Raw genomic sequence first — 13,017 nt, forward strand, 5'->3', positions numbered from 1 at the left:
CGGCACATCTGTATTTTCGTAGTGCTCCCAGAGCTGTGGAGGTGGATTTCAAAGGAGGCAGGTCCTGTGCAAACAGCGGCTGGCAGATGGCAGCATCCTCGAGCTGCCTGACACCTTCTGTCCGTCCAAAATCCCCCCGAGCCAGCAGATCTGCGCCAAGCTGGAGTGCCCAGCTCGATGGGTCACCACTGACTGGTCCCAGGTAGACCCTCCTTTTCTAAATATAACATTTGCAACCTCAACAGGATCTGCTTCATGTCTTACAACATATTTTATATCCGTCCAGTGTTCTGTGACCTGTGGAAACGGCATTCAGAGACTAGAGGCAGTGTGCAGAAGACAAGGGGAGGATCGGAGACATCAGAACGTAGACCCCGAGAACTGCTCCCTGCTAGCCCGGCCCACCAAAATCAGACCATGCTCCCTCAGGCTCTGTGAGAGTAAGACACCCTCTGTTTGGATCTGTTTTGTCAAAATGTACTGCTTATGCTGTGTTCACATCAGGGCTGTGCTAACATAGCGGCTGCTCCATCAACACTGTAAATGATGTTATCTAAATGAGGCATAAATATGCTTAAACACTCAGAAATCTACATGCGTACTTAGTAACTGTGTGTACATTTGCTGCAAAGTCTTTACATTGACTTGCATCATAAAAATGTTTTGGTGTAAAATTTGATGGAAAGATGTGTAAGAAAAACGTTTTTTTAACATGCATAATACAAATGACATCAGCAGTTGCTTACAGAATTACACTAGTTTTACTTCAGAACATCACCATCATTTTCATATCACATGAACACCTCTCAACATCAATGAATTGAGCATATCGTAACTGTAACATAAGCCCACCAATAACCAGTGAAAAAAAGGTGTGACTGCTTGTTAATGGAAATTCTCTTAAAATAGTATCAAAATCAAATCATTAATCTGTTCTTTAATTTCCTCACAGACTCTCTCAAACCCAATCCCATCATACTGGGCCAGAAGAAGGTGTATATCCAGTGGAGGAAGGGGAAAAAGTTACAGCTGTTGGTGGGGGGCTATGCCTACCTGCTCCCCTGGACGACTGTAGTCCTTCGCTGCCCAACCAGAAACTTCCGCAAAGGCCAAATCCGATGGTTGAAGGAGGGAAAGCCCTTAATCGGCCCTCCGCATCTCTCCATGACAGCACTGGGATACGTGAAGTTTCAGCAGCTTCGTGCGTCGGACGCCGGGATTTACACATGTGTCGCAGGTCAGGCACGGGAACATTTTGTACTTCAGATCATCGGCAGCAAACACAAGCTCTCTGCTCCAGCGTCATGGCTCGTTGGGGGTGGACAACAAAAAGTTAGGGAGACAGACGCAGCCATGAGAGAAAGATTTCAGGAGCTACCCGTCCCCCTGAACCGATACGACAACATTGTGGAGCAATTGCTTGAACTCAAAGTCTCTCTCCAAGATGAGAAAGACCCTGCTGATAAAACACAGAAGAACCGCTCCACCCTGGAGGACGAGAGAGCCAATTCAGAACTTTCTAGCCTGCTCGTACTCATAGCAGACACCCAGAGGCTAGATGAGATCATGCACGACCTCTCTGAAGGAGGACAAAGGGAGGGGCAACTCATCGCACAGTTGCTCAGTGAGCTCGCTATCACACAAGGCGAAAACAATGAGTCTACACTTCATCCCCCAGAAAAAGCAGAATCCTCCACACAGGTGACCCCGCTTAATAAACCCAACATCAAAGCTCCGCGGCTAAGAAGCCCGGTGATAATCCAGCGGCCCCGGAAGGTGGGGGTGGTCCCGTCCTCTGAAATGACTGTACATGTGGGGGTCCTGGCTCTGCTGCAGAAACCCATTGCTAGTTTGGAGCTGAGGTGTGAGGCGCTGGGGAACCCCGAACCGTCCCTGACATGGACAAAGAACGGAAAAGAGCTGCACTACAACAGCAGGTAAGAACTGCCCTTTAAAAGGTCACCTATTATGCAAAATCCACTTTTTCATGTCTTTTCTACATCAACATGTGTCCCCTCTGTGTAAAGAGATTCTGAAAGTTTCAGGAAGAAAGATTCCCTCTCTTTTTGCCCTGATCCATTTATATAAAAACCTGTCTGAAAATTCAGCTGATCAGATTTTGGTCACTTTATGACGATTTTTTGGCTTGTGTAACAATTAGCCAATAACCAACCTTATCACCTGAATCTCCTCCTAGAGCACCATTGTGGTTATTTTAACCAAATATCTCTCAGAGGGGCGTGGGGAGTGGCTCCTTATTTGCATCTAAAGTAACAGACAGAGAATCAGCACTTTTGAAACAGGGCTGAAACAGAGGGGATTATGGCATGCTGCACATCATGATCTGTTTGGTATTTCTAGCCAAACACTTCAGAGACATGTTTTGTATATATCTGAGACCTATAATCTATTGATGAAAAAGAGTATAATAGGGGACCTTTAAATGTGAGCTTTCAGGCATCAATAAATCTGAAGGTGTTGTTGTTAAAAGTAGCCGATTTAGTGGTTGTGTTGTCTTCGTGTTGGCAGAGTAGGCCTGTTGTCCTCCGGCTCACTGAGGATCCAGTCTCCAAGCAAGCCGGATGAGGGTCTGTACACCTGCACGGCCACAAATCGTCTTGGAACAACATCTCTTTCATCTTGGCTGCAGATTACAGGTACACAGAATCTCACTTCTAGCATGTTGGAATAAACTGCCAGCTAATTCACTTCTGGAGGGGTCTTATTAAATAATTCCTCCTCAAGTTTTTCAATTAGTTAAGGAAAATGTCTTAGAAAATTGCAACAAACACCTTAAATTAATTTCTAAGGAAAGAAAAAAGAAAACGAAGCAGGTTACCACTTTAAATATGTTGTATACAGTATATAATACACAGTTAAGGTTACAGACCAACTAAGGACTTTTTTAAGTGTTTTGCATACCCCTGTGTCTCTTCATGCTGACTCAGTGGTTGGGAATGTCCAAAGCGTGACACAGCGCGTTCATATCTGAGCGGCGCTGTCATTCGTCTCATCGGAGCCTGATTGTTGGCGACCTCGCTGCATTTTGATCAAAGCCGCCGACCGCAGGGTCTTCCTGATGCTCCGGCACTCTTTCTCCCCATACGACAACAATTAGAGGTTCCAGGCAATGTTTCAAAGAAGATTAACTGGGTGCACCCCACTCGCTTGACCTCAAAGGAAGATAAAGGGGCTTAAAGGTGCTGAAAAGTGTCCAACCTGCGCTTTAAATCAAAAAGTGGTTACATTTTTTCTATGTTGGACCCGTTATACCCATTTTATTCATCTTGATGCCTATATAAAAAAACACATATCAGGACTTTTGGGGTCAAGATCATCTTCAGATACACCCAGTTTTATATGGTGTCTTTTTAAAATGTCTGCTGAATCCAAGAGCACAATAATATCGTTTTAAATGTCTGTTTTCAGGTGGCAAAGGAAGAAGCTGTGTCCAAAGTAATGGCATTGGAGCAAATGGGCCTATCTGCTCTGAGAGGAGCAACAGCAGCCAGTCTGCAGAGCTGTGCCACGGACAGGCCTGCCCCCTCAGGTACACTGCTGCTACTACATGCTGGTCACATTCCTAATTCCCCATTTACTTGCTTTCCAAACTTACTACATGTACCTAGAGAACTGGCAACTTTATTTTTTAAGGAAAATACTCAGATGTTTCCAGGATAGCACAAAGTTAAAGACTTAAAGGTATATGGAGTTGTATGAAGTATTCTCCATGGTCAGTGTGTGACTGGCCCTTTGGAAAAAAAAGTGCCTATATTGAGAAAAAAGCAATGTACTGCTGTGTATGAGGGCAGAAGCAAATTGTAAGACTGTCTGATGACAAATTAAAGCAGTAAATATATTCTAAATATAGCGTACAGTTAAAACTGATATTTATTATTTAGGTGTATAAAATGCATTTTTCTGCTGCCTCTTTCCACAGCAACACATTACTTCCAGCTGGTACTCTTGTGGAGTTTTCCGCTATTTATGCACTGACTATAGATAAGTAGCCTACATGTCTTTACTCTAAAGGAACAACACATGTCCTTTTAGGTGATGAGTCCCTCTGTTGGCCAAAACAAAGATTGATACTTTATTATTATAACTGTATAAACACTGTAAGTCATTGTCCACTTTTCCTCTGTGGTTGCTTTTAGGTGGCGGATGGACCCCTGGTCACCGTGCTCAGCCAGTTGTGGAGGGGGGTCCCAGAGCAGGAGTGTCCGCTGCCTGAAGGGTCCTGAGGGCCGATCCAGAGAGGTGGAGAGCCGGCAGTGCCTGGGCAGCGGGAGGAGACCCTCCGACAGCCGGCCCTGCAACCAGCTGCCCTGCGCCCGGTGGGCCTCCACCAGCTGGGGGGCCGTGAGTCTGCTTCCATTCACTACACACACTTCTGTATATAGAGGCTGTTTTTATTTAGTTTGAAACAGGTTCAACGTTAGACATTGCGTGTCAGTTCTTAGTCTGTTCATTTGGGGGAGTTTTTCATATGCCAAGTACTTTTTGGTGTTTATTTGTTTTACAAATGATTTAAAGGGGAAGCAGCCTGCTAATCATTCTTTAAATAGTAACCAAAGATGTGTTGCAATAAGGGAAGTCACCCTTTGTATCTTTGTTAATGACATGCACATCATGTTTAAAAAAAAATTCCAGCCTGTATATCTGGTTGCCTTTGAAAAAAAATGGACATCTAATTTTAATATACAATCTAAATGTGTTATGAGTCATGAGTCTGGCTGACACAAGGAAGTATGTCATCTAAAAAGCTGAACTCGCTTGTAATTCTGATTAAATCTTCCCTTTTTAGTGTCATGGTCAATGTGTGGGTCCCAGTTTGGCTACACAGCACCGCCATGTTTACTGCCAGGACATAAACACCACCAAAGTCTCCTACAGGATGTGCAGTGGACTCCAGAGGTAAATATGGGTATTATAATATAAATGTATATCAGGAGTGAAAATATGATGTTGATGTGGAATAGATAATATCACATTTTCAGTGTAAAAGCCACTCCCCATATATTTCTTCGAGCTTCCTGACCATTTCCTGTTATGCATTTGTATTTTTAGACCCGTCTCCCTGAAGAATTGCTCCACAGAGGTGTGTCTACTCCACTGGCGCGTGGGGCCCTGGACGCCGTGCACCGCCACCTGTGGACGGCACGGCTTCCAGTCCCGTCAGGTGACCTGCGCGCACCGCAGGACAGGGAAGGCCACGCGGGAACATCACTGCATGTGGAGGCCCCGCCCCCCCAGCTGGCAGCGATGCAACATCCTGTCCTGCGGCAGAGGTGAGGGGAAGCTGCACGATGGAAACATGTAGAACTGGTTGATTTAAAAATTATTTTGTACACAATGTTGAATATGGTATTACTGCATTTGTTGATGGTGGAAATTCCTCGGGAATCATATCAAATGTAAGGGGAATAAAAACAAGATTATGCTCAAATAGCATTACAAATATACACTTTATACACCCTTCAGTTATTGTACTGAATAATCACACATAGGGTATTTAGCATTGTACTACAATTTTTTTTTTAGCATTATTACAAAAGCAGATAAAGTGAGAAGAATAGACTTACATATTAAAAATAAATCATAAATAAAAAAGATATATCAATATTAGTATTGATTAATAAACACTTATACATTTTCTTTGTTTTTTAAGATGTTGTAATTTATGTTTCTATTCTTGTTGACTTATTTTACCGATTTACTTGTATTGTTGTTTTTTAAGGCAATGGCTAGTATTGGTCCTATACACTTTGTATGCACACACATTTCCTTCAGGGTTAAAAAAGCTTACGATAGGTTAAACTAGATCTTGTCTTGTCTGGTCTTTATCGTGTGGAGAGGCTTAAAGTGAGTATTGGTATTAAACTGCATCGTCTGTGTTTTCCAGCCGGAGAGTGTCGGGACAGCACGAGGTACTGTGAGAAGGTCCGGCAGCTGGAGCTCTGCACTCTGCCTCAGTTCAAGAGCCGCTGCTGTCATTCCTGCAAAAACACCTGAGGAGGGCGAAGGGGGGGTTAAGACGAGGGCCAGGGACGACCTGGAGAAGTCGGGGACGGCCAACAGAGACTTAAGACCTGGACGCCCCATCCTCACACCCACAGCTGTGTCCAGTGGTCAGCGCTGGATGTGGACACCTGAGGAACAATTGGATGGTGGTGATCCACTTCCCTCAAAGAAATCATGTGTGGGTTTGAATTTTCAAAGATGTGAGAGGAGTGACCTTTAATGAAGTTTGACTTCTTTTTAAATCTGACGCTCATGAAGCTTTCCTGAATTAAGCAAACGTAACGTATCATACATTTCCCTTGTGATTGATTGAAACTGCTGGTGACTGCGTGGTATCATGAAGGGGAACTCATAAATCACATTCAAAACAAGGTTTATTGACAAGTAGGTTATTCATATACAACCTGGGATTTTCCAAGTAACAAATAACATATAAAGAGAATATAAAAAAATACTGGTAGTTTCAGGGTATTCCTCAAATAATAATAATTACAGTTGTGCAATTAGGCCTATAAACACAAATGTGTAATTCATGTACTTTTTTTTCAACAATTGACTTCCCACCCAGGGATTCTGGGTAGCCCCCTGAGCTTCTGATAACCACTGGATAGTTGTGTGTTTTGCCTTTATTGCAAGGGTGTCCAAAACAGTGTTGATGAAAAGGTTTGATGCTAAATACATTTGTAATAAAGAGTTGTGGGTAAACTCTAAACACAGCCTAATCCTCTGAAGGGAAATGGCTGTCATAATATCTGATGATGGTACAAATGGTATCATCCACATGAGAAAAGATTTGGTAATAGCAGATGTTGTTATCCATCGGTCGGGTCATTCGGAGGGCAAAGGAAGTATGATTGCAGGAGTTGTAGCTGCATGTTTTGCAGAATAAAAAGTACATTTTTATCTTGCATGGGTTGCACTATGGAGGTGTATGACTGAAGCAAGTCGAATTTTTTAAGAAATACACATTTATATTGCACTCAACTCATCCAAGTCTTTGTTCAGAACATTGCTTGCGGAGTTCTTTTTAGTTTGTAAAGTTACATTGTTTATATATTTTTTTGTGATTCTTTTTTGTATTTCTCGTTAAGATATTTGTTTAAATGTCCCTTTAACCACTTTGTGAACAGGATGTGAGCGTAACTGTTCCTCCCCTCCAACTAAATCACATTTTTTTTAGTGTGACATTTAAGGAAGACGGTTTCAATTGAAAGACCTTATGTCATTTCTTTGACAGATCTCAGTGTTGATTGAGCTTAAACATAATATGAAATCTGCGTTATATTTCAATATCGGTTCAAACATTAGGGAGCTTTTTAAAGATCATTACTTGTGCCAGATCGGCAGGGTTTGCACTTTCTGACTTTTTCCCCCGAGTTCCTTGATGCTTCATTTTCAGATACCTTCGCAGGTGTGGTTATTTGATTTTGTGAAAGTAAAAACATGAAAGACATATGACCTATGCTCTTAAGTTATGTAGATATTTGGTATGTCCTTTTAACTATTTATTTTCATGTGTGTTCTTGTGCATAGTTTTGTAAATAATTGCAGGGGTGGGTTTTAAGTATTCTTTTTCCAACAGTTTTTGGGGTATTTGATGTGCATGCAATAGGGACCCTCTGCTGGTGAACTGATGTGTTGCTTTCTGCTCATGCCTGGTTTATCATTTAATAAAGCCAAATACATTCCTTTTATAAACTGTTTGTTGTGGATTTTTGTCTTTCTAAAAACAAAACTGACTGCATTATTTAGTCCAGTCATAAAGCTGTGATTGTTTGTATATGGTTCTTTAGCACAGCTGCTGGAATTTCAGATGTACATTACTCACATCACTCAGCAGAACTTACATTACTGCAGTGGGAGTTTCTACAGTTACCAGAAAAACAGGTTGTAATATCCTCAAGTGTTAACATGTCATAACCCTGCGTTCATGTGCTCGACATACTGGAGTGCACTTCCTTATTTTTTTCTCATTTACAACAAACAGTTCACTTTCTACTTCTCCGCCCTGGAAGAAGGACATGCTTTTGCTGGATTCCTCTGAACTAAGAGGGGAAATTGCTTTACAAAATGAGAGAAATGCTACAATTCACAAGGCTCCATCAGCACATCATAACTTTACTTTTCTGATTCGTGCTGAGGATTTTGTTCAGGTTCGTTATGGTGGAAAGGGATGGTTGTATTTCTAGTTTGAAAGCACTCCGGGTTCTGCGAGTTTCCCTGGTGGATGAGCTGGAAGGACGAATTGACTCTCTGCTGGAAATCTTAGTAAGTCGGGAAGTGTTCACTCGTGACGACCGTGAGGAGGTGTTGTGTCATTTGGGACCCCGGGCAAGAGTAAGAGAGGTGTTGGATATCCTGGAATGTAAAGGCAATGAAGCAGCTGATATTTTTCTTTCAATTAGTAGTCATCATCAGCAAGAGGCACAGATACACCCCAAAGAAGGAAATGCAGATCCGCCTCAATCCGTGGGTATGCAATTCAATTCAAAGTTGGTACATTTAAGATGAAAAAAATGCTGCAAATTTAACATCAATCAATGTTTATTTATATAGCCCAATATCACAAATGTTACATTTGTCTCAGCACCCTCTGTCCTTAGACCCTCACATCGTACAAGGAAAAAGTTCCAGAGAAAACCCCACAGTTTAAAGGGGAAAATGGGAGAAACCTCAGGGAGAGCAACAGAGGAGGGATCCCTCTCCCAGGACGGACAGACGTGCAATAGGTGCCGTGTGTAAATCGAAGAGATAATACATTTGACAGCATAGGTAGACCAAATGTTTGGAAATGCATGTGTCTATAATAAGAAGATGAATCCACGAGGATGTCAACAATCCTGTGGGAGCCATCAGGGAAGTAGTATGATGAGAGTCAGGCAGGACCACAGTGACAGGTTCAGCCACGACTCGAAGTCCAGGACTCAAATCCAGAACTCAGGATACAGGATACAGGACTCAGGACCACAGCAACAGCATCAGCCACGACTCAGGATCCCGGCGTAGACAGACACCAAAAAGAAATTTGGGGGAAGCTGGGTTATTCGGAACATGAGAGTACACAGGTACAGACAGACAGAAGGAAGAAGTAAGGTGTCCCCCGACAGTCTAAGCCTATAGCAGCTAAACTAACGTGTCTACGTACATGCACTCCCTTAGGATAGGTTGAGGGAAAGGGGTAGCAAGTAAGAAGTAAGGAATGGAGGTACATGTGGAAAAGCATTGCATTGTTATGTAAGAGTACTTTTCTTATCACATTATCTTCTCTTTGCAGAATATAAGAAAGTCCAACAAAAGCATAAAGATGTCATCAAGCGGCGGAGTGAGAGCATGCTCTTCTACAACACTCGACACGGGGAGAAAATTCTTTTTTCCGAACACTACGTCAATCTCTTGTTGGCAGACGGACACCAGGGCTTGGATATGAAAAGACATGAGGTGCTGACGTTTGGTCAAAAGCGACTGTCTTTGCAGCAGAAGTCAGCGGTGCAGAGAAAAATCACACCGGCCGAACTCTTTCTAAGCACAAATGGAAAACATCCAGTCAAGAAAGTGTTGGTGTCGGGGGTGGCGGGCATCGGAAAAACCATCCTGGTGCAGAAGATGCTTTTTGATTTTGGAGGAAACAGGGACCATCTTGGATTTGACTTCATCATCCACATGACCTTCAGAGACCTCAATCTGATCGACAAACCTACGAACTTCCGGGAGCTGGTGCTGCGTAAAAACAGGCACCTGGCTAAGGAACTGGATAACATTTTAGAGAACGACGACAAACTGCTGATCATCTTAGACGGCTTTGATGAGTTCAGACACTACAGGAGCTGTGATGTAGACACATTCGTGACTGAGCCTGATGAGGATGCAGAGGTGGTGGAGGTCTTAGGGAGTCTGATGCAAGGCGAACTGCTCCCCAACGCTTCTATCATGCTCACAAGTCGACCTGCAGCCATCAACCACATCCCGGTGGGCTGCATCGACCGCTTTGTGCTCATCTCTGGTTTCTCCCTGACTGAAGTTCAAGACTTCTTCTTACGGTATTTCCAGGACAGTGCCACTGCTGACCGCATGTTCGCAGTGGTATCGGCCAATGAGCTAATGCTAACACTATGCTACATACCTGCATTTTGCTACATTGTGTGCTGCATCCTTCAAGAAAGCAAGGACCTCAGTGGAGAAAGCCCCAAGACCATGACGGACATTTATGTGCAGTATCTGGTGGCCTTGCTTCGCTCTCACACTCAAGCAAGAGCCCAAACGTTTAGTCAAGGGCAAAAGGAAGGGCTTTCTAAAGTCGTACTGAAGCTGGGTCGACTCGCCTTCCTAAAGCTGATGGAGCATCAAACACTATTCTACAGCAGCGACAAAGACGTGGCAGAGCTAGAGGGATGCATCCTTGTAAGCACCTTCCTGGACAAGACGGTGGCACAAGAGCCCGGCTGCACTGAGGAGGTTTACTCCTTTGCACACCTCACTGTTCAAGAGTTCTTCGCTGCAGTTTATTGCGCGGTGACGGATCACCCGTTACCTGAAGCTCTTCAGCAAACTACAAGTCCTGGGGAGGGGTCCAGCGGCGGACATTTGGACCTCTTCCATCGCTTCCTGTCTGGAATCCTCGCTGAACGCAACGCTAACCTTCTATCAAGGCAGGTGGGGCTGAGTTGCAATAAAGAGAAAGTGGACAGCTATCGTCAGAGGATCATCAAAGAGCTCACAATGCTCTGTGAGAGTGGAGCTCCTATCCTCAACCATTTACACTGCCTGTTTGAGCAACAGGACCCCTCTCTGGCCCTCTCCGTGGAACCTAAAACACTACAGGTTAATGTTAGCGATGAAACACTCTCCCAAATGGATTACAATGCCATCAAGTACTTCCTAAACCTCACCAAGGGGGAAATATTAGAGCTGGATCTGACAGGAACAGGAGTAAGCTGCGAGGCCCTCAGAGATATTCAGCCACTGCTGCTCAGATGTAACAGACTTTGGTGAGTTCAAGGTAAATCTGGTTTGCATTTATCACATGGAGGTTTCTTTCTTTGTTTTCAATATCTGCAGGCTTGTGTTCCTAACACTTATCACATAGCATGCAGCAAAAAGTGTCAACAACACCAGCTTAAACAATATATAATGTGGCTTTTGCACTGATGCACTATTTCATTATTACAGGCTTGGAGAAAATATCCTCGGTATGGACGCAACTCGGGTCATTGCTGATGTGCTGCAAGTGTCAGAACATTTACAGCAACTAGGGTAAGATGTCAACTGATTACACAAGCTTTTTTAAGAAAACATTTAAACCAGCTGTAAGTGGATATAAAGGGCACAATGAGAGAATTTGAGACTGTGTTTCACACTTCCCATTTTAGAATCGGATGGACAGACATCGGCGATGACGAACTACTGGCTCTTTCTGGTGCCATACGGGCGAATAAAAAACTTGAAGAGTTGTGGTAAGGACATCATGGGAGGGATATGCCACATTATATATTTTAGGGAAATGAAAGTCTTGCCAAGATCATGAATGTCTGAATCATGGTTCCTGTAATAGCTAGAGATGGAGTTATGTGGAGAATAGTGTTTAATTAGGTTTCACAACTGGTGCAAAGGCAACCTAAATCAGCTCTCCAGTAAACCCACAGTTTTTTATTCTACCTGCTTTATTGAAATGCCATTAAAATGCTGGGTTCACACTGAAAACAGAAAGGAAATCAATAGAAAAGAACATAAAAACTAAAAAGTATGGAAGAATATAATAAAATGTGACCAAACAAAGAAAGAGTCTATTACATATACATCTAGGTAGTCTCTTTTCTAAAGCGTGAAAAAAATGTATCACAAGCTTGGCCCTTTATTTTCCCAACTGTATTCCATACCAGCCTTTGGGTGCATGTTTTTAATGGCCTTTTACATTCAGCTGCAATTTAGCTTTCAATTTGGTTAAGTGCACTCCAGCTCACTTTAGTAGCACTTTAGAAGCCATACAACTTAACGTATATTCTTTTGAATCACAGGATGGAGGGAAACCGAGTGAGCTACAGAGGTCTGCTGTCCCTCAGTGACTTGACCCCGTACCCTCTGAAAAAAATTGTGTGAGTGTGACTTTTTTAATAATAAAAATTATAATCTATATTTAGACACGTTTTTTTCTAAAGTCTCTTCATTTTCATACAGAGCCATCTGGAATGACCTAGCTGACACAGATCCAGACTCCTTTTGCACACAAGAAAGCATAACTGTGAGCTTCACAGACAATGGTATTTGGGAAGGATGGGGGGAATGGGTCTTCAAAAGATGTGAGGTCAGCAGCAATGATAAGTTAGTAACATTTCTCCACAAAGTGTGCAACATATCCGTCCACTGCTTGGAAGGCCAGTGGGCGAGTAATTTTTACAAGCAACTGTTACAGCTCATCAAGCAAAGGATTGAGATCTGCACCGAGGACGACATGCTCAGGAAGCTGGAGAAGTTTGAGACCATTTTGAGCTTCTAATTAAGATGAGGACCATAGTTGAGTCATAAGCTAGACAACACAAGTCAAATGTCCCTTTGGTGCTGACTTATTTCCGTAACACGTGCAAAAATGTGTCCTGGCCAGTACGGGTATCGAACCCGCGACCTTCGCGTTATTAGCACGACGCTCTAACCAACTGAGCTAACCGGCCACGTGTTACCAAATGTAAAGTAAAAATTATATACCAAATCTTGACTTCTTTTGGGGCCTTAGTTTTGTTACACTATTTTAAACTATACTTCCTTTACCTATACACAAAATGTTTTTATGGAGACACTTAATTTAAACTTAGTATTGATATTTTTCATATTTATTGTGATCTTAATGGTCAATGAATCTTGGTCTTTGTGTGTATGACGTTGATATGTCTGTCGTGTATATGTGTATTTAAAAACAATGTTTACAGAAAAGTTCGATTTATCGTAACTTGTGCACGTTTGTTAATAAAATGTTAAAACTTCAGAGAGTTATTTTGCATTTTA

At 42.7% G+C, this 13,017-nt stretch overlaps 2 protein-coding genes and 1 non-coding gene across 3 annotated transcripts in view; 2 read left to right on the forward strand and 1 right to left on the reverse strand.

The window, feature by feature from the left end:
- adamtsl3 (ADAMTS-like 3) overlaps positions 1 to 7,722 on the forward strand; it is an 89,093-nt gene extending 81,371 nt beyond the window's left edge. Inside the window, exons 18-26 of the mRNA XM_034136758.1 lie at positions 23 to 202; positions 287 to 440; positions 953 to 1,937; positions 2,530 to 2,657; positions 3,430 to 3,550; positions 4,158 to 4,362; positions 4,808 to 4,917; positions 5,071 to 5,291; positions 5,906 to 7,722. Of these exons, the coding sequence (XP_033992649.1) occupies positions 23 to 202; positions 287 to 440; positions 953 to 1,937; positions 2,530 to 2,657; positions 3,430 to 3,550; positions 4,158 to 4,362; positions 4,808 to 4,917; positions 5,071 to 5,291; positions 5,906 to 6,015 (2,214 nt within the window). The 3' untranslated portion in view covers positions 6,016 to 7,722. The remainder of the gene's footprint in view (positions 1 to 22; positions 203 to 286; positions 441 to 952; positions 1,938 to 2,529; positions 2,658 to 3,429; positions 3,551 to 4,157; positions 4,363 to 4,807; positions 4,918 to 5,070; positions 5,292 to 5,905) is intronic.
- Positions 7,723 to 7,986: 264 nt separating this feature from the next.
- On the forward strand, positions 7,987 to 12,965 carry LOC117487941 (NACHT, LRR and PYD domains-containing protein 3-like). Its single transcript, XM_034136729.1, has 6 exons — positions 7,987 to 8,497; positions 9,299 to 11,009; positions 11,191 to 11,274; positions 11,391 to 11,474; positions 12,036 to 12,113; positions 12,196 to 12,965. The coding sequence occupies exons 1-6, from the start codon at positions 8,185 to 8,187 to the stop codon at positions 12,512 to 12,514; spliced, it is 2,589 nt and encodes an 862-aa protein (XP_033992620.1). The 5' UTR covers positions 7,987 to 8,184; the 3' UTR covers positions 12,515 to 12,965.
- trnai-aau lies at positions 12,613 to 12,686 on the reverse strand. The gene has a single exon. It is a non-coding gene; the product is annotated as a tRNA-Ile (tRNA).
- Positions 12,966 to 13,017: the final 52 nt, after the last annotated feature.

Source organism: Trematomus bernacchii, unplaced genomic scaffold (assembly GCF_902827165.1).
Source record: "Trematomus bernacchii unplaced genomic scaffold, fTreBer1.1, whole genome shotgun sequence".
Lineage (NCBI taxonomy): Eukaryota > Metazoa > Chordata > Actinopteri > Perciformes > Nototheniidae > Trematomus > Trematomus bernacchii.